The sequence below is a fragment of the Nicotiana sylvestris genome, chromosome 12, assembly GCF_000393655.2.
Source record: "Nicotiana sylvestris chromosome 12, ASM39365v2, whole genome shotgun sequence".
Taxonomy (NCBI): domain Eukaryota; kingdom Viridiplantae; phylum Streptophyta; class Magnoliopsida; order Solanales; family Solanaceae; genus Nicotiana; species Nicotiana sylvestris.
In genome coordinates, this window is record NC_091068.1 from 103,254,184 (window position 1) to 103,279,604 (window position 25,421).

At 35.6% G+C, this 25,421-nt stretch overlaps 2 protein-coding genes across 2 annotated transcripts; one reads left to right on the forward strand and one right to left on the reverse strand.

Moving 5' to 3' along the window:
- The first annotated feature begins 12,747 nt into the window (after window positions 1–12,747).
- On the forward strand, window positions 12,748–15,524 carry LOC104244615 (protein POLYCHOME-like). Its single transcript, XM_009800077.2, has 3 exons — window positions 12,748–12,849; window positions 13,096–13,441; window positions 14,889–15,524. The coding sequence occupies exons 2-3, from the start codon at window positions 13,115–13,117 to the stop codon at window positions 15,276–15,278; spliced, it is 717 nt and encodes a 238-aa protein (XP_009798379.1). The 5' UTR covers window positions 12,748–12,849; window positions 13,096–13,114; the 3' UTR covers window positions 15,279–15,524.
- A 3,808-nt stretch (window positions 15,525–19,332) lies between these two features.
- LOC104244616 (bZIP transcription factor TGA10-like) lies at window positions 19,333–25,421 on the reverse strand. The gene is made up of 11 exons (XM_009800078.2): window positions 24,888–25,421; window positions 24,700–24,800; window positions 24,120–24,196; window positions 23,484–23,603; window positions 23,267–23,335; window positions 23,050–23,109; window positions 22,850–22,927; window positions 22,658–22,733; window positions 21,668–21,939; window positions 20,165–20,404; window positions 19,333–19,667 (listed from the first exon to the last, which is right to left on the reverse strand). Exons 1-11 carry the CDS (start codon window positions 25,148–25,150, stop codon window positions 19,518–19,520), a joined length of 1,506 nt encoding a protein of 501 aa, XP_009798380.1. The 5' UTR covers window positions 25,151–25,421; the 3' UTR covers window positions 19,333–19,517.

A 25,421-nucleotide genomic window follows, 5' to 3' on the forward strand; every position in this document is an offset into this window, starting at 1 on the left:
CTCAACACTCCTTTTGCTCGGCTTGAGCACCAACTTCTCACCTGCTGATTGTTCATCTGTCTTGACTCCACTAGACCGAATCATCATGACGGTCTGTGATGGCTTCTTGGGCTCTCCCTCCTCATGCACTATTTCGATCATATTTGCCTCCTGGTGGGCTGGCATTGGATTCTTGTTAATATTGGGCATCTCGGGAGCTTGAACTTCAATTCTATTGGTATCAATAAGCTCCTGTATCGCACTTTTCATGTGCCAGCACTTTTCTGTATCATGACCCGGAGTACCAGAACAATACTCACAACTGACAGTATAGTCAAGATTCTTTGGAGGAGGATTTGGCAGTTTGGACTGTATCGGCCTTAGCATATCTAGCTGTTTTAGCCTGTGGAACAGACTAGTGTATGATTCTCCCAACGGAGTAAAGGTTTTCTTTTTCTGCAACATTTCACCCTTGAATGCTTGACTAGGCCGGAAACTTGGTCCGGGAGTATTTTGGTAGGCTCGTGGATGTGGATAAGTATTTTGTAGGACGGGAGCACGCCATTGAGTGTGGGTAGGAGGTTGATTGTATGCTTGTGCATGGTGGACGGAAAAATGAGGTTATGGTGGGGGATAGTAGTGTTGGGGTAGATTGTGGTGATAAGTCTGTTGGTGGAGTCGAGGTTGATTGTAGTGGTAAGGTGAACCTCTGGATCCGGACCAAGTTCCTGAATCAATCATTGTTGCTTCCTCTCTCTTCTTCTTCCCAATCCCTCCTATGCTGCCCTGAATAGACTGAGTAGTTGCTTTGAATAGACTGGGGCATCTTGAAACCTGCCGGTAATTGCACATTCGGGAACAGACATAGGTCCTTGTAGGCCATGCTTTCTTGCCCTCCCAATCCCCGCATGTCTCTGAATGATTGTTCTAAGCTTTTAACTTTCCTGAACATCTCCTTCTGTTCAGGATTTTTGACTAGTTTATCAGCTTCTATCGGGAGGTCAAAGCGAGGAGTATAGGAATGGGTTTCTGGAGCTTTGAAAGTGGGCTCTGAGGGGTAGTATTGGTTGTACTGGGCCTGGAACATAGGCTCGCTAGGAGATTTGTGGAGTGTAGATGGTGGAGGTGCTACGAAGACAGGAGTTACTGGTGGAGGAAGGTATGGAATTGGTTTAGGAGGGGGAGATTGTGGCGTATGAGGAGTGGTGCCCTAGTAGTGTTGGTAAATGGGAAAGCTCGGGGACAGATCAGTGACAGGATTATATTGAGACTAAGCCGGGGGTGGGGTAAAGGTAGGGTTGGCCGGGTAAGCTGATGGCGGTTGTCCTTTAGTCCAGGCCTTATACATTTCGGCCATTTGTTGTTTTAATTTGTACATCTCTTTTTTCATGGCGTTAACTTCCAACTCTTCTCCTTCGATGACACTGGTATCTACATCTGGGATAGACATGATTATTTCACCTTTGGATCTGGTTTGATATGGGTGGGTTGCCAGTATGCTTAGGTGAACTAACATCTTGAATTCTGTAACAACAACCAAACTTGTTAGTGATTAGAGTTTTAACAAATAAGCAACCGCACATAGGAATGCAATGCACCTAGGCAATTAGTTATTTCTATCATGCATTTGCTTGGTTGCTTGTGTCATCCCAGCTTTTTCTTATTTATGACATCTCCTTTTACTGTCACTCATGCGTATTTTCCTTTTGGTTGTGGTCGAATCCTATAGAGATTACCTACGTATCATGACCCCGCATGAATCAGACCGAGCGTAGTTCTGGTGATAAAATGTAAAAATGAATAACAAAATTTTCAATTCTTATAAAAAGGAAATTCTTTGCATTACAACGATTCAAAGCTAAAAGACTCAAAAAGGAAAACAACAGACTTGAACAGAAAAAGAAAGGTACAGACTCAAATAGAATTACGAATACATTAATGCTCCTGGTGCCCGCGGGACATCATTCGATCTCACCGTGGGCCTAAATGCGAGATCCCCTTGCAGTCGCTCCAAATCACTCATAACTTGGCGGACAAAAGTCGTCACTGCAGCGAAAAAGGTGGTACGCGTCATGTCCTCGCATGTTTGGCACTTCATGGTAATGTAGTCAGTGATGGTTCTGATCCTTTATCTAATTCTGCCTTTTTCCTGAAGCAACCGCCCTATCTGCTGATTCCGGGCTTCTAACACTTGAGAGTCATGAAGGTTTTGATTTTGCAACTGCTGCATTCCTTCCTCCATCTGAGCCATCAGATCATAACAGTGCTCCCTATCAGCTTTCAAATCTTTAGCCTGCTTGATTGCCTCATTCTCGAGAGTGGCTATCTTTCTTCTTAGGATAGTGATGGTCCCTTCATAGTTCCTCTTCATTTGTTGCACAAACCGTGCCCGCTCTTCTGCCTTCTTTGTCCATTTTTCCCGAATTTTTGCTAGACCAGCTTCAGATTTTTCTAGGTCTTCTTGATACTCGAGGGCTTTCTTTTTCAGACTGCTTATGAGTCTTTCATCAGCCCAGCTTCTTTCCGAGTTTCTGGCAGCTATTTTCATCTTCTAGATCTGCGCTTTGAGGGCCTCATTTTCTAGAGCTAGCTTTTTCTTTTCTCCCTTGTCTGCAGTGGCTTGAACACCATTTTCAAACTGAAGCTCCATGACTCGCCTTTCCAACTGGCTTATTTTGGCCTTGTACTCATTTTCTTTGGTCAACCAATCACATTGCACTTGTGCCCCATCGGTGAATTATTGGACATGGGGTCTCTTTGCGGGCCTCTCGGGGATCTGGAATCTTTTGCCGAACCAGACAATGTACTGAGGGTCCACTTCACCTCTAGCTAAATCTCGCACCATGGTCTTAGGTTCAAGAAACCTACATTCATTCCATATCTGGCAAATTTTCCCTTCTGGAAATGCGGCTTTTGGGCCCAGTTCAATGGCATATTTACTCAAATCTTCATCATTAGGAACAGTTTGAAATCTTCCTAATTGGCGCAAAACCCTAAAGGGAGCATAAGGCTGGATGCTTTGGATGCCCATTAAGAGGATATAACATACTTCAGCTGATGTGAACACTGCTTTGACAGGAAGCCATCCGAATGCCCACTCAATTTTATCAGCAGTCAAGGATCTCAAATGTGTAAGCCAAGCTTTAGTGCCTTTGGGGAATTCAATACCTGCCACTCGGCTTCCAAATTCTTTAATGCAGCTCAAACCGGTCAAACCGTAATTCATGTACCCAGCCCGGTGGCAGAGATGTTCTTGCATCCATAATTATAGCAACAAAACTTTCCCCCTTCCCGACAGATAGTCAAGACTCAGTAGATTTCAGATAAGATTAGAGGAACCACAGTGTTGTTGGCTTTCTTGATTGCAACATAGATCATGACCACAAGACCTATCTCTATATTACCATCTTTTCGCGGACAAGCCACAACACCCAAAAAGGCTACCATGAATGCTAAACCCCGCCTTGTCTCCAATTTGCCTTTATTTCTGGCATGGGTTAGACCAGTGTTCGGCTCTTCAGAACCTCGGGGGTTACCATATCGATGATACAAGAATTGGAGCGTGCAATACCCTTTAGATAAATTTCCGTCCTGAATATCCCGACTAATACTCAGCAAATCCAGAAATCTATGGGGGATACCGGTCTTGGTGCCAATGGATATCGACTTCTAAGGTTTCCGTTAAGGCCTGCATAACCTGCAACTTCCTCTAATGTAGGTGTAAGCTCAAAGTTAGAAAAGCGGAACACATTGCGAGTCGGGTCCCAAAAATGTATTAAACCTTCAATTATGTCTAACCTTGGCTCGACATTCAATAGTCCGACAAGGCCTCCCAGAACTTTTACCACTGTTTCTCTACTGCCTTTTCCTAGATCATTCCACCACATGTGGAGCTTTAAGGGGATCTCATTAAGGACTGTGAAGTGTTCAATTTTGTTTGTGTTCATCCTGCACATTTATTAAGGTGATTATTTTGATCCAAAAAGAAAAAGTAACACCATTTTTCAAAAATTTCAAACTTGGCTTCGCAAATACGGCCTTTCAGTACTTCGGGAAGAAGATTTTAAGGCTATGTCTGCTAACCGTTAAAAATGACCCAAGGTGGTTGTTCTTGCAAAAACAGCCTTCCGGCGCCCTTTTGGGGACATTCGGCTTATTTTAAACAAGAATGGCATCACCCGACTTATTTGTGACACAAATTAAAATTTTGTTGTTTTTGGGTTATTCTTGCAAAAAGGAAAGTTGGACCCGACGAGGGTTGCCTACGTATCCCACATACGGTGAGAATCAAACTGGCGTAGTTCGGGCAAATAAAACTGTTTTTGAAAACAAAACTCTTCTCTTTTTTTTTCATTTCATTTTTCTCAAAAAAAAATTCGCCGGAGTTTCAGTACTATTTGGACATTGGTTTTTTTTCAAAACAGGTGATTAACTCACTCAACCCTTATACCGCTATTTTCTTTTCCAACTTTTCTCTCATCATTCAAAAGCCGGTCAGCATGCGAATCCAAAGCAAATAAATGCACAAGTAGCACGTAAAATATGCATCAGGATGGTCTTTCAATTTGGGTACACCTGTCCTAGATGGACCCAACCCCTGTGTTGAGTCCCCAAGGTCAAATGCACGTGATGCAAACAAGCGTTCCTACTAGGGATCCGGCATGAGGCTTTGTTATAATAGGTTCAAAACCCTGGGTGTATTGTTCTAGACCTGGCTTACCCGAGCAGACAGCTCGAGCCGGGGGGGGCAGTGTACCGGGAATATAGAAGCTTCACCGGCTTTGCAACTTGTCCGAACCTCATTCTAAATTTGGGATATGACTCTAAAAGAAAAGAAGTCGCACGAAGTGCACACTTCCCAGATGATTTAAAAGACTCAGAGAGAGGAGGGATTCGTAGCAATTTTATATACAATTCAACAATATCAAAGCGGTAAAAAATAACATTTAGCACATTAGGCCCAAACATGTGAATAAAACCAGATAATAAATAAAGCCAAATATAACAGTTATTCTAAGCTGAAATTCTTGAACCCTGAACTGGAGATTCTGGGTTCGGTCCCCAGCAGAGTCGCTAGAGCTGTCACACCTCCTTTTTACACACCCCGAGGGGTATAAGGGAGTTTTTTCCAACTTAAAGTGACAATCGAAACATAATTAATTTATTTATTAGATTCAGAGTCGCCACTTGGGATAATTTTATGGTGTCCAAGTCACCGGTTCAAATCCCGAATCGAGGAAAGATTGACTCTATTTTACAGTTCGCGAACCAGAAATCCGGGTAAGGAATTCTGTTAACTCGGGAGAAGGTGTTAGGCATTCCCGAGTTCCGTGGTTTTAGCACGGTCGCTCAACTGCTATAATTGGCCTAATTATCTGATTTTAGAACACATTCAAACCTAGGTGCAATTTACTTTTAAACCGCTTTTATTCATTTTTTAGGAAAAATTTCAACGTTATACGAAACGTGTCTTTGGATCACGCTACATGAAAAGCACCCGCGATCCCCGATATATTTTATTTAACATTGTCAAGATTTGGATTTGGGTCACATAAAATGCACACCCGAGTTTAAGGAAGTTAATTATTAAAATAACGCGCCTAAAGCAACTACGCATTAGCAACTGTGTGAGGGACATGGAAATTCAACTAGGTGGCACGCCTCGAATTCTAAGGATCAAAACAAGATTAATTAAATGAGGGTCATGCAATTGTCATTTTTGTTTGGCATGGCGCACCTCAATTCTAATTTAAAGAAAAAAAAGTTTAAATTATATTTAGAAGGGCCATGAACTCTTTATGTTGTCTACTATAGCACATCTCCAAAAAGTCAAGCTAATTAATAAAACTCAAGGAATTCAAAAAGCCTTTTATGCCAAGTTTGAATTTACGCTGCAAGAACAAATAATTAAAAGTCCAATCATCTTTCAAACCTGGGCTCAAAAAGGAGCCCAATTGCTTATTGTGCATGCTACTGAATCAATGATTTTTGATGACTTAAACTAAATTACACATGCAGCCCAACATTAAAAATGTAGGCAGCTGTAGTGCTGGGACTCAGGATAGAACCCCTGCGAGAACACAAGACTGCACATAGCCCTTTAGAATTAAATATTGATCCCATGAAGCACACATGATAGCAAGAACTGTTGTTGTCTATTTCCAAATGATTTCAAGGTTTTGGGACCAAATTAAACCCAAATCTAACAAGGTAAGAGGATATGTTAATGTGTGGATCCTAGATCGAGTCCCTGCGAGCTCAAATTAATCCAATTATAGAAATTGAATCCCAAACTTATTATGCTAATTTAAGATGCTCTTCAATTAATACCAACAGTCCCGTCTTTGAATTTTTGATTACCTAAACGGGGAACAATAAAAAAAACTGATTTGTATGAAAATTAAAACAAACTGATAGGTAAATCAAATTATATTTATCATGAATACATGACTGAACCTCACACGTCAACCAATTCTGCATTTAACAATATACCAAAATACTTTAAACATAATAAAATATACATCATTCACTTTCACCTCTAACTTATAATTATCATAATAGATGTGCTAATACAAAATCACCTACAAACAAGAGCACCTATTTCAACCAAAATTAAAGCTAAAACTCAGATGTTTGAAGAAGTGTGTTGCTGCATTACCTTGACAGTTCCAAAATACCATATCCTTAGCTAACATGGTTTAATCACAACACTTAGCTAAGGGTCAATATTTTTATCAAGTTCCTTGCCTCAACAGCCCAAAACCAACTATAACAACAAGAATTTCATAAGCAAGTAAAATTATCGCAAAGGCTATACTAACTTCAATAGAGGCAAGTTGACTAATAGCTCCCATGTGAGCATACAACATGTCAATTAACTAAAAAAAACTGAAACTAAACTAATAGATTTGAATGTGCAGAAGCCACATTTGGAACTCCGGATTTCATTTCATTTCAATATCAAATCCTCATGTGAGATAAATCTAGGAACATGTACCTGGAATATGAAATGTAGGAAAGCAAATGAATATCAGTAACCAAGCAGCACAGCAGTAGAAACTCAGCAACCAGCAAAACCAATTTGAACAGAAAATTTATATGCAGCAAGCCCAGAAAAGTTTGATCGAACAGTGAACTTCAACACATCAAACCAAACTTTCACAAACCCATCTCAAACTATTTTTAACCCCAGATGATTTAAATGTTCTTTCAGAGATTGAAAAATAACAAAAAATGTACAAATGATCAATGAAACAGTAAAAACAGTACAACCTTTTAATTTTTCAGATTATTTCTCTTCAATCTCCTATGTTTCTTTTCTCTCTGGATTTCTATCTCTCTTCTTTTCTCCTCACTCCTTTTCAAAGTATTCAACACTCAATATTTGTCCCCCTTTTGTATGAACTTAGTATCTATATATAGGCATTCAACTTAGTGCATTTACCACTATCAATTCAACTTTTCATTTCTTTAATCATCCACTCAATTGTCCACTCAATTATCTACTCCATTAGTGCAATCCTAACCCTACTATCCACTAGAAACTTCTTAAGTAGGTAAACACTTGAATTAAACTTACATTAATCAGTCGATTATTATACACATTTAACCAAACTCAAGCTAATCCTTAATTTAACTGACTAAATTATTAAACGAGATATGATTTTCGAATTCTAAACATACTGACCACACAAACTTATGAAACCAAGAACAAATTCACCAAACATTCTGAAAAACAAAACAACGAACAGAAGATAGTTTATATCAGAAAACTGGTCAAGTTTTCAATTGAAATCGACCAGAGAAAAGAAAAAGAGATGGGGAAAGACGAACAATAGAATAATGCTAACGAGAATAAACACAAACTAGGAAAGAACTCACCGGCCAGGCTCGAATTTGGAAGTGGCACTCTGAATCAACCCAAAATAATATCAAACGTTTGTTCTTGGTGGAGAACAAACGAGCGTCATTATTTTGTGATGAAGCAGGCTTGAATAAGCCAAGAAATCTAGCAAAATTACCTTTCATGCACTGGTCAGAATTTAGGGTTATAAGGCTCGAACTCATATTTGATATTCGAAGAGTTCTGGATACATTCGAGGGAAACTAATGATATATTGGACATGAGGGGGTTATGGAGGTTATGGGGTGTTACTTTGGGGTCGATTGGAGGTGGCGCCGCCACCGGAGAAAGTTAGGGCGGCGCTAGCGTTCATCCCTTCGAATCGATATTCGAAGGGCTCCAGGGATGTTTGAAGGTAACGAGTTACGGATTTGGGAAGAGGGGAGTGAGGGGGCTCTATGGTGTAAATTTGGGGCTGGTTGGGCCACCGAAACCGTCGTGAGGCGATTTCCGGTGGGCGGAGTGAGGCAGTGTAAGGCGGAGTGAGACAGGGTGTCTCTAGGGTTAGAGAGATGTGAAGGGTTTGAATTGGGGGGGTAGTGGGTCTGGTAAGGGGTTTTGGGTATATTAAATTAGAGAATTAATTAGAGCCGTTGGATGATTGACATCCAACGGCTGTGATTAATCCTTTGTTGAAAACGGGGTCGTTTTGATTAAGCTGGGTTGGACCGAATCGGTTCTGGAAGCGGGTCGGGGTCGGGTAATGGGCGAGAATCTGGACCGTTTGATCGAATGAAATCAAAGGCTGAGATCGATTGGGCGGGAAACTGTGTCGTTTGGTGGTGTGTGGAGACGGACCAGTTATTGGGCAGGTTTGGGCCGGTTTTTTGGTTGGGTTTTGGGGTAATTTCGATTGGGCTTGATAGAATTAAATTGAAATGGCCCAAATCTTATTTTTTCTCTTTTATTTCTTTTTCCTTTTCTATTTATTTCCAAACTATTTTTTCAAAATTAAAACTAAAATCCTAAATTAAATTATAAAAAAAACAAATTAACGTAAAAATACTAATTAACTTTAAATAATACTTATCACAAATAATTAAATACCAAACTAAAAGAAAATCACAAAACTTTGACATTAAACACTAAAATGCAAAATACGTTATTTTTGAATTTTCATTTTTGTAAAACAACAATTCACTTAATTAATCTAAAAATGTAAAATTAAATCCTAAATGCAGATACTATATTTTTGTATTTTTAATGCATTAAACATATACACAAACATATGCAAACAATCAGGAAAACAACATAATAATTCCTAAAAATAACACATAATTAAAGAGAAGACCTAATTTTGGGAATTCTTTTGGAGTAATACGTATGAGGCAAAAATCACGTGCTCACAACTGGTTGTAAATCAATAATCTTTCCGCCATTAGCCTTACATTGATGTTCTCTCCATTGTTAGCTTCATGCATATCTTGTACAAGTTTTTATGTCTAGTACGTGTCTTGACCTAACCTCCTTACTACTCTACCGAGGTTAGGCTTGATACTTACTAGGTATCATTCGTAGTGTACTTATGCTACGCTTTTGTACATTTTTGTGCAGATCCAAGTATTTTTTATCGTGATGTTGAGAGTTGTGTCTGCGCGGCGGAGACTTCAAGGTATACTTGATCGACGCTTGCAGGCCTCACCATCTTACTTCCTTATGTTATTGTTAAATTGTAAATGGAAACAATATAGTATTTAAAAATTCTAGTGTATTTCAATAGAGCTTATGACTCTGTACTATCGGTTTTGGGAAATGCATAACTACTAGCCGTTGCAATTATATATGCCATTTACTGGTTTATGATTTAATGATTAAATAGTTCAATTCTGTTATTAACTCAGCATGTGTTAGGCTTACCTAGTCTTAAAGACTATGTGTCATCACGACATCCTAAGGTGAACATTTGGGACCGTGACAGTAATCCGTTGTATACTCCATATATGCATAAATTTTTTCCATTGGAGAATTACAAGAAAGCTTAATTAACCACTTCTAATTTGCTGATACTCATAGTGTCAACTCAAATCGTTAAATAGCAGAGTACTTAATCTGCACACAAAAAAAAAAAAAAATAATGACAGTTATAGGAACAAAATATACAGTCACTTTTTAATTTATGTAGTTGAAAAATGTCAGACTAAAACTCCATAACAACGATTACTTTCCAATTACTGAACTGAAAAGAAAAGAAAAATTATGGGGCGCCAATTTGGTCACCTACATTTGACATGTATCAACTAGTGTAGCCAGAGGTGGATCCGAGATTTAAAGTTTATGGGTTCCTATAGTAATCTCAGATTAGTAATTGGGTTCACAAACAAATATTTATATATATTAATAATTTTTTTTAATATATATACAAGGTATGAGCAAAAGCTACTGGCTCGGTATCCAGAGGCGGATCCAATATTTGATCATTTTGGGTGCCACTATATTTAATATTAACTTACTAGTAGTCATGGAGATTGATACATGCATGTGATTGGTTCGCTCTATTTTAAATTCATTCCGTTCGGTTCGATTAGATCTATTTTGAGTTCATTCATTTTGCTTTACAAGATCTTTTGGTGCATAAATAAACACATGATAACCAAACTAAATATATCTGATCATTTCAAGGGGAAAAATGATATTTAACTAAATAAAAAAGAAAAATAATTAAAAATATATTCAAATAAAAAATTAAAATCTAGAACAGGAAAACATAAGCAAATGCACTTTTAAAATGTAAATAACAAATAAAAATAGGATTGTACATAGAGAGAAAATATAAAAATGAAGATAAAAGAAATTAAGAAAAAGAGAATATAAGAAAATAATCTAAAAAGAGGGAACACATAAAAGTAAAATTGGCTCAACAACATGAGTGTAACAAGGATTGATCCAAGTTATAGGCTTGGCAAAGGCTACTATGACCATGACACCTACAACTATTTTGTGACTTGGGTGCCATTATTTATTTATATACTTTTTTTTCGTGAAATATTAGTGCATATATGAAATTCTACCCGAGCGACCAGGTGGCCTACCACTCTCCCCTTTACATAGATTCGTCCCTGTCGGGAACTCACATCTTAACCTCTAGATTCGTCACTAAGTGTAACAATATTTTAGATTTCTTCCCCTTTTTCCTGCTTCTTCCGCTACTCATTTTCTCATCTTCTCTTCTTTAAAAAACTTTATTGGTTTATGCTATATTTGCTGAGGAACCAAACAATGTCTAACCCTTTTTCGTTATCCGACTGCTCCTTTTTGTATTTTGAGTCGTTGTTTGCGCCATAAGACGAGTTTTTCTCAAAGCTCTTAGGTGAAAATAATATGGGCTAGCTAGTTTTTGGAATGGTAAATGAAAAATACCAATATTTGTAAAATCATTAAAAAATAGGTACTATTTTAGTTGAAACACGAAAAGTTCCAGCATAATATGCTAGATTTTGTAGCTCCTGCGTATAACCTTCTAGCGTATTATGTTGGAATTCGAGCACATTATGAAATTTCAGCACATTATGCTGGAATCTCATATGAAAAAAATTCGAACTCCAACATATTATGCTGGAATTTTTCTGGATTTTTAAGAGTGATTTTGTTCATATTTTATCTTCACATGAAAAAGTGACTAAATTTTGATTATTTTAAAAATTGTGACTATATTTTAATTACCATATAAATTAGTTTATTTCTGTTTTTTTCCCGCTAGTAGCCTAAGAGCAGAATAGAGAGGATGTCCATTGAGTGCCCTAGACTGGGCTCCCTAAAATTCAGTAAATGGGCCTAACAAGCTGAGAAACAGAAGCTAAAGCACATTTGACCAGGCCCATTTGACGATTAAAATAGTTTTTTGGACGGGGGATTTGCATCTATACCCAATTTTTGGGTATCATATACCCGCTTTGTAAAATTACAAGTGTATCTACTTTTCGGGTAACTTCAAACATACGGGCATGAAGTAACAAAGACAATCACACAAACTTTAGTTCATAGTGCAATGACAAACTTCAATTCAATAAAATTACAACATATTTTGGCTGAAGCTTTTGTTTTGTAATTGCTGAACTTCAACATTCTAGGAGCTGAAAGTTTGTTTAGTATTTGCTGAATTTCAGCATTATAGGAGCTAAAGTTTGTTTAGTATTCGCTCAGCTTCAGCATTCTAGGAGCTAAAGTTTGTTTTGTATTTGCTGAACTTCAGCATTTTAAGAGTTGAAGTTTGTTTTGTATTTGCTGAACTTCAGCATTCTAGGAGCTAAAGTTTTTATTTATATTTGCTGAACTTCAGTCCGATTATTTATTAATTGAAAACATAAATATGTGCAATGGATATAAATTTACGAGTATTTTGTGCTAATTCATTGCCTAGACAAAAAATGGATACCTAACTAGAAACAAAGGAGACGAAGTGCAAAAACGATGCATCAGCAATTTAACATTAAGCTACAGCAGAAAACAATGAAAGAATCTGTCTGTTTCTTGCTCTGTTCATAAAATGCCTCTTCTATTGAAAGCTTGGAGGTGGGTGACAATTGAGTGGAAAATCTTGAGAAGAAGAAAACAAGGAGGAGAAGGAGGGGAGAAAGATGACTGAAATTGTTTAAAAAATGGGTACAAGTTAAAACTTTAAAAAAAATAGGAATAGATTAAATGAGGCGATCAAATAGGACGCGTGCGATTTTTACTTTTTGAACCAAATTCGAAATTTGAAATATGATTAAACCCACGTGCACACCATTAAAATTTGAAATCTGATTGAACTCACGTCACGTGCTCACCATTAAACTTTTATCTCATTTTCCAAAATTTTTAAATTTTCAGTTATGAAAAATTTCATTTTGGTTATAAAGTGCCGCCCAAATCCATTTTGAAAATTTGCCAATGTGCCTATCTCTACGCTATCTTTCTTCTCATTTCCCCCCACAAAGCAGAGTGAAGCCTCAACAAGAATCCTAACATAAACCCAGTAGATTTTCAAGGTAATTTCTTGCTCAGAATACCTCAATTTCATTTTGGAAATACGAAATTTATTCATTTGCTATCAAATGGATCTGCTGATGGAAATTTTGTTTTTTCTTTTAAAAAACTAACATTCATTTTTTTGGGAATAAAATTGGTCTGAATAGAGCGGAATAGATAGATGATTCTCATTAATCATGGCTAATTTGCTGTTAAAATGTAGTTAATCGAGTAATTTGATAATATCTTTTTTGGTTTAATACTAGAGTTGAAGATTTAGTAAGAATGGCGGAGGGCAGAGACAGATTAACTAGGCTGGAAGATCCAATATACGTCTACAGTCGTCGACGGAGGTCAATTGGCAGAGGCGGCATTGAGATCTTTCAGGATGAATCAGAAGCGAGCACTGCCGTAGTTCCCCTACGGACTACGCCGACGACGGTAAGAACGTCCGGCGGTGGTCGTGGGCGAAATTTGCGTGGAACTCCGGTCAGGGCGATTGGTAGTCAGAACATTTCGCCGGGAGGCCGGGGACGATGGCGCGGGCGTCGCAGTGTACTTCCTTCTTGGTATCCAAGAACTCCTCTCCGTGACATCACTTCTATTGTCAGGGTAACTGCTTAGTTCACTCTCTAATGTTTTTTCAGTTTGTTGAGCAGAATCTTGATTTGCAATTCATACCTAATTTCTAGTTTGTTTGTTTTGTGAGATCTAAGTCTGTTTCCAGTTTAAGCTTTTCGCAACTTGTTTGCTATTAGTGATGTCTATGCTTAATATAGGAAGTTTTACTTGTTTCACTTGTTCAGATGTCTGGTAAAAATCTGTCACTATAGTAGTTTTGCGATTGTCAATGGAAGTTATGCTTCCATTTCGCTCTATATTACTGACATGAATAGTGTTCTGTAACCAAGTTGAATTAGTGCTAAACATTCCTAAAATAATTTCTATTTCACCGATCATTGTGAACAAGTACATGAGCCATATAAAAAGTTATGTTATGTGCAAACATTTAAGATATCCTTTTATCTTCTACATAAATATGTTTATGAGAGAGGTACGAGTATGATTGGCATATATAGCCCAGGGGTCTGTTGATAAATCACTCTGAACATGGTCAAGTGGGAATCCATAAGGGAAATGATGGATTAAGAACAGAGGTTCATTATCATTGACAGTGGTGGGTGCAAGGCAAACATAGATTCCATCAATAAAACAATAAACCATATGACCTTCAACACAGACAAACAATATGTCCTCCATAACATATAGTTGGCTTAATCAAAGAACAGTAAAATCAGGATTTTTATGCCATAGAGAGGTTGTGAAATGCGAGGGGTAAGGAAAGGAGAACGAATCAAACATTTAAGCTGTGATGGAATAGGATAGAGGAAGAATGAAGATAGGGACCGAGGCTAATCTGATACCATGAGATAAGATATGTATCACCATATCATTGTGAACGGGCACGTTTTATACATAAAATGAGTATATTCTTGTATAGAGATTAAGCAAAGCTTAGATATAAGAACTTACACAAAATTTATCAATTGCCTCCTAATAGATTTTGTGTTTCTTTTTGTTCCTTTTCAGTTATCTATGAATTATGCAGGCCCAGCATCTTTTACTAACTCAACTGGTCAGCTATCCAACTTAAAGAGACAAAATAAGATCAATGTCCTTAGCTGCCTAATGCTTTCAATTCAAATTTCCTATGATAACTTTGCAATTATAAAGTAGAAAGAGACCGGATAAATTCATTGCTCCTCTTGAGAAAGCTTTTAAATGCTTGTGGCCTAATGTTATTATTCCAGTTAAGAGTTTTAAAAATCTTGCTATAGGGCAGCATCTAGTTGTACTGCACAAGTGCTATGAGCTCAGCTCTATGAGCTCTCCCAGGGTTTTTATATGCTAGAAACTATTAGACTGGACTTCAATGTTTTGTTACATCTCAACATAGCTGAATGTCCCAAAATTAAATTTTAGTTATATAATTCTAATGAAGAAATCCTTGGCATCATGTCAACTGGATGAGCCTGATTGTAATTGGATTCCTCCATAGGCTATTGAAAGAACAAGAGCCCGCTTGAGAGAAAGTGAAGGCGAACAACTTGAGAGACTTCTACCCCAGGACCATACTGATCTTGATCCTTCTGAATCTACATCAGGTGCTCAACTTGAGCACAAGAATCCTATGATTACTCCACGTCCAAAAGTCAGAAGCAGGTATCATCCCAAATCTGTTGGTAAGGTGCCAAAGATATTGCTTGATATCACCAATCAAAAAAGTTCTGAAGACACTGATTGCCTCACACCACAAAGAAAGTTGCTGAACTCAATTGACACTGCTGAGAAAGCTGTGATGGACGAACTGCATAAAATGAAGAGGGCCCCTAGTGCTAGAAAAGAAGAGAGGGAAAAAAGAGTGAAAACTTTAATGTCCATGCGCTGATTTTTCATCTGATGTCCAACTCAATCAAGGTTGAGGCAAACAGGCTTTGAAATTTTGGAGGAAAGGAGAAAGTGCAGCTGACCGGCCAGGTAAAGACGATCATCTTCTGATGATCAAGCTATTAGTTGAATCAGGATATCGCTGATATCTTTCTGATCCTTATTAGTAACTGGAGTTAAAACTGTACCTTGTGGAATTGATTTTCACGCATTGAAGTTTATGATTTGTATTTCATCATTAGTTGGAGATATGCGTTTGAATATGTACATAATGGCTAACATTGGAATCATACATGAGTTCTCTTTAGGAGTCGTTTGGTAGGATGCATTAGATAAAATAATGCATGTATTAGCTTTGTGTATTAATAATACATTGTTTGATAGACATTTTGAACTTATGCATTAGTTATGCATCCTATTTGGTATTATCCTATGCATAACTAATGCATAGAAAACAATGGTATTAGCAATGCAATGAGTTTTAATGCATGCATTAGTTTAGTTAAAGACAAAATTGTCCTTCAACATTTATGCTTGATTAAAATATGCTAGTTATTGTATTGATGGAAGTTTAAAATAATCCAAATACTGAGAAATAAAATTATAGCGCTAGTAAATAAATAAATACTTAGCATATTTCCTTTTTTATAAATAAATATTTAGTTCTATTTTACAATATAGGTAGACAAATTAAATAATTTTTTTAAAACTTTTTCATATAAAAATATTTCTCAAAATATGTTTCATTTAGAAAGTTAAAGTGATGGACTGGTTTTGAGGGCATTTTTGTAAACAAACAATTCTTTTAGAAATTGCACAATGCTTTAATACATCAAACCAAACAATGAATAAGAAATATGTCAGCATAACTAATACTAGCATAATTAATACCAGTATTACTAATACACCCTATTCAGCATTATTCTTATGCATCCTACCATAATAAGGTGAGGCAGTTCTGTTTTCTGTGCACTTCTTTTGTACTCCCCACAAATAGGATCATAATTAACACAATAATACTACCATCTGCTAGAACAAACATTGATAAACTGGCTGGATAACGACTAAAATAATGTTGGACAGGACCCTATATCTTAATTTGACTTAAACTTGGGTTCTGTGCATCTTAAGGTGTCACTTTGATGCTGCACATTTGAAGGCCCCATTGGCCATTTGTCTTACAATCTGTTTGCATGCATTGATTATTTGAGGACCTTGGTGCAGTTGTATTGTATCCATGATTTTCTCATTTTCTATGTCCAATTTAATGTGATATTGCCAATATTGATCTATTCCATGCCATCAAATGTCTATTCTGGCCCTGTCTCCTGGATTCATCTTTATGTGGATTAGGAAACCAGTATTTAGTGATTAAATACTTGTTCAGTATACAAATCCTGAAACAGAAGCTTAATTCCACCATACTTGTATCAGCATTTGTTTCATTTGTGTGCATGGAGGTGGTACTTAAGAGGAATTGACTGTGGTGCTTGGTCACAAACTCACAGCTCTAGTAGGTATCCACTCCCTTTTCAAGGAACCCATATGCGACAGTGAGATTTCCCTGTCATTGTTAGAGGAAAAAGAGAGTGTTTCCCTTTTCAAACTCCTTAGTGGTGCAATTCTGAATTAGTTGGGACCCAAGGATGCGGGACACCGGGTAAAAAAGAAAAAAGAGAAAGAAAATACCCCTCTTAGATATTGTATGGGTAGTAGGAGGCCAATTCTGTGTTGGTTCCTTCAATATTAAACTATATTTTTCCGAACTATTATTTCTGACAAATAAATACAGAAATTTTACCAACTACATCTTAATAGTATTATTTTTCCATTTCACATTATTTCCTTTCCAATTGTATACCTGTATATACTGTGTAACCCTGCATATATTTGTCTGAATATTCATCTTTTCTCTGATCGTTTTCTTTTACTCATCTTTTTGTTGCAATTGAAGAAGTGGGAAATTAAAGTAGCACCTTTGAATTTTTGTACCATCTACCAACTACATCCTAACATCTTTTTCATTCACATCTTTTTCTTTATCAATATGTGCCTAGCTACATATGTACTCCCTCCGTCTCATATTATGTGTTGAATTTGGTCTTTTACACGCTCCTTAAGAAATATTATTTAGGAAAGGGTTTGGACTATTCTACCCATATTTATGTCATAAGATATAATCTCTCTTTATTGAATATTTATTCTATTTATGTGTTATCTCTATCTTCAAAAACAATTATTACTAAGGGTAACTATCATCTAAAAATAATCAGTATTTTCTTGAACTTCTAAAACGACAAATAATTTGAGACAACTATTTTTAGTACAATCAGTATTTTCTTCTAAAAAATAATCAGTACTATCATCTAAAAATAATCAGCATTTTCTTCTAAGGAAAATAATCAGCATTTTCTTCTAAGGAACTTCTAAAAAATAATCAGTATTTTCTTGAACTTCTAAGGGAGTACTATCATCTGACTCTTTACCTTCTTCTCTCATCATTTGGAATATATATAATTTTATTGTTTGACTTTGTATTAGGATGTCATACGCTTAGAAATCTAGATCACCTAATCTCTTCTAGATGGAGTCAATGGTCTCTACTCTCTACTAGGGGTGTCAATGGTTCGGTTCGGCCTGTTATTTTATAAAGTTTGTATTATACTAATTTTTCGGTTATTCTATTATGCATAACCAAAATTAGACTTTTCGAAACCGTCCCAATCATGTCGGTTTCACTTCGGTATCGGTACGGTTCGGTTAATTTTTAGTATTTTTTTAAATGTCATGTAAAATTCACCAGTAAAAGTAGAATGCTAGTTCTTTTATAGGACGTAGCAAAACTCTCTAGATATTTTTACTGTTTAAAAGGTGATGAATTAAAAAAACATGAAAGATGACTAAAGTATAGATACATTAACTATTCGACAACAACTTTAAAGAAAGCAAGTAAAAGCAAAGAAAATATAAATCACACAAGTGGAAAGATATTAACCAAACTGAAACTCAAGAATAAAGTCTATATTAAATATTCGAAAAGATAAATCTAAATTATATGAAAGGAAACATATTCAATACATTATAGTTTGCTACTCATAATCGCGGGAATACTTTGTGTCTTCTTAATAAAGATACTTGAAATAACTTAGTTTAAGTATAAGTAGGATAATAGGTTTTAGGAATTAGTATTTTGAGCTTAATTGCTTGTTGGCTTGTAACAGTTTTCATAATTCCAAGGTCCAATAAAAAATTTAATGCTTTATTAGTTTTAAGCTTACTATATAAATATATTTTTCGCATGTAAAATTTATTCAGTACGATTTGGTATTTTTTCGGTTTATTTTTATAAAATAAAAAATCTACCTTAATTATCGGTACGGTTATAGATTTATATAAAAACCTACGGTTTCTTTAAAAGAAACCTAAGAATCGGTTCAGTACGGTATAATTCGGTCGGTTTAGTCGGTTTTCAAATATCCATGGACACCCCTGCTCTCTACCATGAGTCCACGACTATTGGGAAAACCAGGTGATCTTGAAAAGGACGACACAACTAAATCTTTTCAAAATGGAAATGGGATAAAACTAATTTTCATGAATTGTCATCTAATCCCTTTCAACAACATCCAAATGGATGCATGAATTTCCCTACACTACAACTTGCCCATACAAGAACTTTGACTTTAATTTTGTTTTACTAATAATTACCATTTCTTTCAGATGGAACATGGGCTATATTTATTTTTCATTATCTTTGTTAATAAAGGGATTGTACTTTATGATTAGAATTAGAACCCTGTATCTAAGTGGTGTAAAGTTTCCTGGTAACAACTAAACTTTAACTCCAATACCATATCAATGTATCTCAATTATTAGCTACAAAAAGAATTTTCTTGTTCTATTTTTGCATTTGTTTTGGATAAATGGAGAATTCTCAAATTCACCATCTCCTTTCCTTTCCACTACTACCCAAATTCTCAGACATGGTCAATTCTCTTGATGATTACCTAAATTAATTAAAATTAGTGAAGAAAACAAGTTCAAAAGAAGAAAGAGACTAACTAATAGTAGTACTTTTTATCATTTTACTGTAACTAATTTTTCATCTCTATACACAACACTATCATAAGGATTGGTCCTGGAAGTGGAACAGAAAAAAGAAAAAAAAAAACAGAAATATTTGGGAAAATTTAAGTCAAGAAAGATTATAGAAGGCTAAGTCGCTAATTAAGAGTTTCTCCTATTCCTGTCGAGGGCGAGCCAGCCAGAGAGAGCTGAGAGCTCGAAGCCGATGAAAATACTCGCCGATTGCCAGAAAACACCTCGCGGCTTGACGAGTAGTCAAGATTTGATGCAGCCTATGAATCGTTTGGTGCCTCAGATTGTCAGCCTGTAAGAGAAAATAATTACAACTGCTAGCCAATAAACATATATTATACACTAACTATATATCTGCCCACTATTTTTCAGGTGGGCGATGATTTGGTGGCAAGTCCCAAAGTTTCTATATTGAGGATATAATAATTGATGTAATAATACAAGAAATCAGAAATTTGTGGATTTCTTTCTTTCTCGTTCTGTCTGAGCAACTTAGGAGTTATGGTGCATGGTCTGAAACTCTGAATTGTCAAGAGGTTTATGACTTATGACATCATAAAAATATGGGCCTATAATTATTTATGATAGAGATATTCTCCCCCCCCCCCCCCAACCCCAAACACACAACACACAGTTGTTTGTTAGTATCATTTCTACAAGTTTGTTAGGAGTACTATGTTTCTAATTCATCTTTCCTTTAGGCATCCGATATTTAAAAATAACTGGCCGATTAATTCAAATTCACATTGGATATCAAATTCATAAGTTAAAAAATTAGAATTAATATACCTGTCTAAGGAAGCCTTCAACAGTAGAGAGTTTGTTCATGGCAAGAGCCATTTGGCCCATATAATTGGCCATATTCTGTGGGCAAGCCAATGCATCAGAGGCAATTGTGTCTGAGAGAGACTGATTTAGAGATTCCAATCCTTGTGAGAGAGCATCCTCAGCTTCTTGTGTTGATTGTTGTAATCCACAAATTCCCATTAGTTGGTTTTCTGTTAATGGCTCAATCTGACTAAGTATAATCTGCTCAAATTAACATTTGTTTATAAAAACACCAAAACCAAATTAGTTGTATACTGATGGTGTAAGAAATCCTTTAAAGTGAAACTGGTTATCTAAAAAACAAAAATAAGCAAATTGTTATAACAAGTTAAATTGCTTTGACTCATAAAGTACAAGAACAAGATTAGCTAATCCAAATAAAAATCTCCATAACGATATCAAAATGACTGTAATTAATAAAAACAAATAGTGAGGTAGTTGAGATAAAATATAAAGTACAAGAGTCATTTTGTTTCTTTTAGAAGTACCAACTAAAGTTAATACATCTAGAAGAAAGCATGACTGATTCTTTGCATCAATGAAAGAGAGATAAAGGACAGCATACGTCATTGGGTAGCCGTGCAAAGAACATCAATAACCCCTCCCCCCCCCCAAAAAAAAAAAAAAATTCCCCACCCACCCCGTCCCAAAGAAAATTTCCCAAATAAACTTATTGACTACTTTTTTTTAGACTAGCATTTAGGCTAGCTTTCACTCATTTCGATTTCATGAGCTATTTGCTATTTCTCACCAGCAAAACTATTAATGAATAATTCTTTCCAAACGCGAACACTTATTTGTAGGAAAATAAAATTTATATGTAATAAAGCATGTATACCCATATGAGGAAGAAACATGAAAGAAATTAAGAATCAGCAAAGATAGTAAGGGACATACATGGCTTTATGGTTGAGTAGGGAATAATACCTAACAGGATTCTATAAGGGAAAGTTTTTGAGATCTCTCTGATAATATTACACAAAAGTCACAGAACATCATGAGATGTTCGCACCAGTGCACCCACAGGTGACATCATTGAATAAAATTGTTGTATTTCTGGTGAGGTATCTCATGATATATGTCTCTCCACGTTCTTACTCCTAATTCACCATTTTCTATTCCTTCTCCAAACAAACTGAATATACTCTAATTAATCACATGTTCACTAACTCAAAACCAGACTTGACAAGGGAAGAACACAAAATTAAAAAGAAACACACACACACGTATAATGCAAACTAGGGTTTGCATGCATGATTCTATAATAATCAGATGGTGATCATGTACCGATACACTTCGCTATAATTTTGTATACTGACAATGTGTGTATATATATATATTACTTAAACTATTTACCAAAGATATGAGTTTCTATGTACGTATTATATACACTGACAATGTAAAATATATTTTTTCAATAATCAGTGCATTTTAACAAGTTAATTTAGAGGTCTGCATACGTACTTTGAGAAGCTCGGATGGCCGGAAATCTCCCATCCACAAGAAACAACGTTCAGCTGGAGTCTTCCATAAACCAGAAACGAGATGAAAGACATCAGACTTTGCAAGCATGCATTTGAGGTTCATAATCTCGTCATAATGTGTTATACAATTTTCGACGTAGATACGAAGTTCGTTCTCCTGCAAATGCTCCTGTACTGCATTCCTAAGCTCACACATTAGACGATGGTGTTCCTCCAGCCATCTTGCGTACTCCAAGTCAAAAATTGCAGCATCTAAATTCATGCAAAAAAAAAAGTTTACTGTAACTTATGTATAATGATACTGAAATGAAAATTTTATACTAGCAGTTCAATTTAACCTACCTCTTCTATTTCAGTTTATGTGACTTTATTTTCTTTTTGGTTTGTTTCAAGAAAGAATGACTTCTTTATAAATTTGTAAATAAATTATATATTTATACTTCCCTGAAGATGTTACAGCTACTCAAATATCATAAATAATGGCATATTTAAAATCATAAGTTTTATAATCAGCGACACACATATGACTTGTTTAAGATTCAACAACAACAACAATAACCCAGTATAATTTCACTTAGTGGGGTCTGAGGAGGGTAGTGTGTACGCAGACCTTACCCCTATCCTCGGGTAGAGAGGTTGTTTCCAGATAGACCCCCGACATCCTTCCCTCCAAGAACTTCTCACCTTGCTCTTGGGGAAACTTGTTTAAGATTACGAGTTTTAAAGGTCTTGTATTTTGTTTTCTTAAACTTTCGTGTCAATCAAATAGGGTCGCATAAAATAAAACGGAGTAAATGCTGGAAAGGCTTATTTTCTTATTTTACAGGTAACTAATTAATACTACTAATTATGAGCCATTACATGCAATTATTTTTTAAATGATCAGATAAGATGTACGTATAATTCTTGTACACGATTAGTGTATAAAAGTCAAATTCCAATACAAAGTGGCCTGAAATAGGATTAGTACCTGAGCTGATATTGGCCATATTAACTGCAAGGGCTTGTTCTCCCGCTTGAAGAGCATTTCCCCCAACATAAAATCCCTTGACAATGCAATAATTTTTTTTCTTCAGACATCATAAATTACTGAAGATTACACAAATATCTTATTTAGTAAAATCTTAAGAATTAGTTGAGCTGGGAAGAGAAATGTAATTACTTGAGATCTGGCCCTTTGTATTTCTTGCTCTAATTGAGCGAGTCTTATTCTACTTGACTCTAGCTGTTGAACATAAGCCTGTAATGGAACAGGTAGAATGAAACAAAGTTTCCATAAAATAATTCTCAAGCATGATGTCATTAATTGTTTCAACAGTAACACTAATAACTAGTACAAAGTAAAAGAATGATTATTAGAACCTTTTTCCTAAGTCTGCTTTTCCTAGCTGCCTCCCTATTCTGAGCAAGTCTCCTTAATGTCTGCAAGAAAAAGAGTAAATTCACAATATTATTAAGATAATTTATATGAAATAAAGTGGGACTAGTAACATGAAAAATAGAACAGATTACCTTGGCCGTAAGTAATTAAATTACATTGATAATAATATAATATGATCAGAAATTAAATCCCACGTACCTTGGGGTCTGGTGTTTTGGGTGCATCTTGCTCTGAACTTGAAGTTGGACCCTTCCGAATTCCCTCACGCTGAGACCACATTTGACAGCAGAAAGGATTTTAAGGTTAAAAAAAAAATTAAAGAAAAAGGATGAAAAAGAAAAGACAACATTATCAAGGTGAAAGTGATATAAAACCTTACATATAAAAGTAGGTTTTGAAAAATGAGAAATGATACCTTAGCAGTTTTGGGTGGTTCCAGTCCAGAAGCTGAAGGAACAATATCAGTTTTAGCCATGGACGGCTGAGATGATTTGTTGGAACCACTTGTTGCTTGAGAAACTAATCCATTATTTGCCTACCAAACAAATAGATGGCAAAGTCCGTTTTATGTTAATTCAAAACCCAAGTAGTTAATTAATTCAAAACCCAAGTAGTTAACATCAAGAAATGAAACATTTTAACGGTCTTTCTAGCTATACATAGCTACATATGTTATCCATATTTTTATTGGATTTGAGTTAAATACTCGGCATTGTAAAAAAAATTTACGCTATAAGTGTCAACTTTATTAATGAAAAGTGGATTTAATTAAATTAATATACACGGATGATGTAAAGATTCTTTTGGACTATAGTTAATTTTAACATATGATAGTAGGTTAATTACTATATTTATTAAATTACAAAATGTTTATCAAGAGATTTACTTTTATAATTACCTAATAAATAGCCTGATTGTGTAAATATTCTTTACATTATAAGTGCGTATAGAAAAATTATCACATGAAATGCTAATTACCGCCAACTAATTAACCTAATAGTGTAACACGTGAGTGTGGGGAACTTAAACTCTTAATTCTCAATATATATACCTTAGTTGAGGAAGGCTCGATATGCATTGGTTGTGATGGAAAAATGTTGAGAGTTGGTGGCCTCACCCCAGAATTATCTGCAAATAATTTCACAGAAATAGAAATCAAGTCCTTTAATTTGTATATTATTATATGTCTAAAAAGAGATCCTTCTGTCTTTCTGACATGTCATGCATTTTTGAGCTTCTTGTAAATATACAGATCTACAGAAGAAAAGAAAAAAAGGACCAATGGAACACAGTAAAAGCTTGCGAAAAAGAGAGGAAACACAAAATCTTTTCATTTGTACAGTAAGGATAAAAATCTTTATCTGTTGAAAACAGGAAAAAAAAAAGAGGAAAAGTTCTTTTGGTTGTAAGAGGATCTGGTCAAAGTAAGTACGGAGTTATCAGATTTTAATTTGCGAAACATGCTTTTCTCATGACTAAAAGCATAACCATTCCCAAGAGAGAATCTCAACAGAACAAACCTAAAATTAAATAGAAAACAAAAGCTAAGTCATTTACTATTAATCAGAAAAAAAAAAAAAAAACTGGATAACAATTTAGTAGGAAATTAATTACTAAGAAATTAAGCTCACGTCTTTGATCTTGGATTGAAGAAGGCTCTTGTCCATCAAGATAAAGAAAAAGTGCTTGATCTAGTTCTCCCAAATCATAAGCTCCACTATTATCTTTGTTTCTGCTCAAAACAAAAAAGAATTTGAATTACACAAAACAAAAACAAAAAGTAAAGAAATGAAGAGATGGGTTTTTTGTTGTTAATTACATGAAATTTCCAGGATTTGATGAAGAAGATGAGTGCTGCTGAAACAGACCAAAAGAAATCTGATTACTATTATTTTGAAGTTGGTGCTGATCATGTTGCTGCTGAGGACTATGAAAAAACTGTTGTTGGCTGCTTCCAAAAGAAATTTGACTATTATTATTTAGTAAAAGGTCGTCATTACTTTTGTTAGAGGAAGCCATGAAATGAACTCCAATAAAAAGCTTATTTTCTTCTTCTGTTGAATAAGATCCTTGAAATCCCATTTATAGAGCTATTCTTGGACTTCAACAATATAATCACCATAACTGACTCATATATATAGAAATATAACTAAAGAGAGCCATATATATCTCGAGTCGGTGTAACGTTTGAGGTTTTGATCTTTGAGGATAAGGAAATGAAGCAAAAGACAAAGCTATTTTAAGCACTAGAGAAGAAGAATCAACACTTGTTTCTTTTTTCTTTTAAATAAATTCCACTCGGCGAAACTATAAAATTAAATTGCAGAAACTATATCTCGCTTAGGGTCTAAAG

Bases quoted from the DNA above. Each gene is read 5' to 3' on its own strand.
- LOC104244615 (XM_009800077.2), top strand. From the start codon at position 13,115: ATGGCGGAGGGCAGAGACAGATTAACTAGGCTGGAAGATCCAATATAC. The intron at 13,442-14,888 runs GTAACTGCTTAG...ATTCCTCCATAG, and splicing joins ACATCACTTCTATTGTCAGG to GCTATTGAAAGAACAAGAGC.
- LOC104244616 (XM_009800078.2), bottom strand. From the start codon at position 25,150: ATGGGATTTCAAGGATCTTATTCAACAGAAGAAGAAAATAAGCTTTTT. The intron at 24,197-24,699 runs GTGAGCTTAATT...AATTATTTGCAG, and splicing joins TTCAATCCAAGATCAAAGAC to ATAATTCTGGGGTGAGGCCA. The intron at 21,940-22,657 runs GTACTAATCCTA...GCATGAATTTAG, and splicing joins TATGGCCAATATCAGCTCAG to ATGCTGCAATTTTTGACTTG.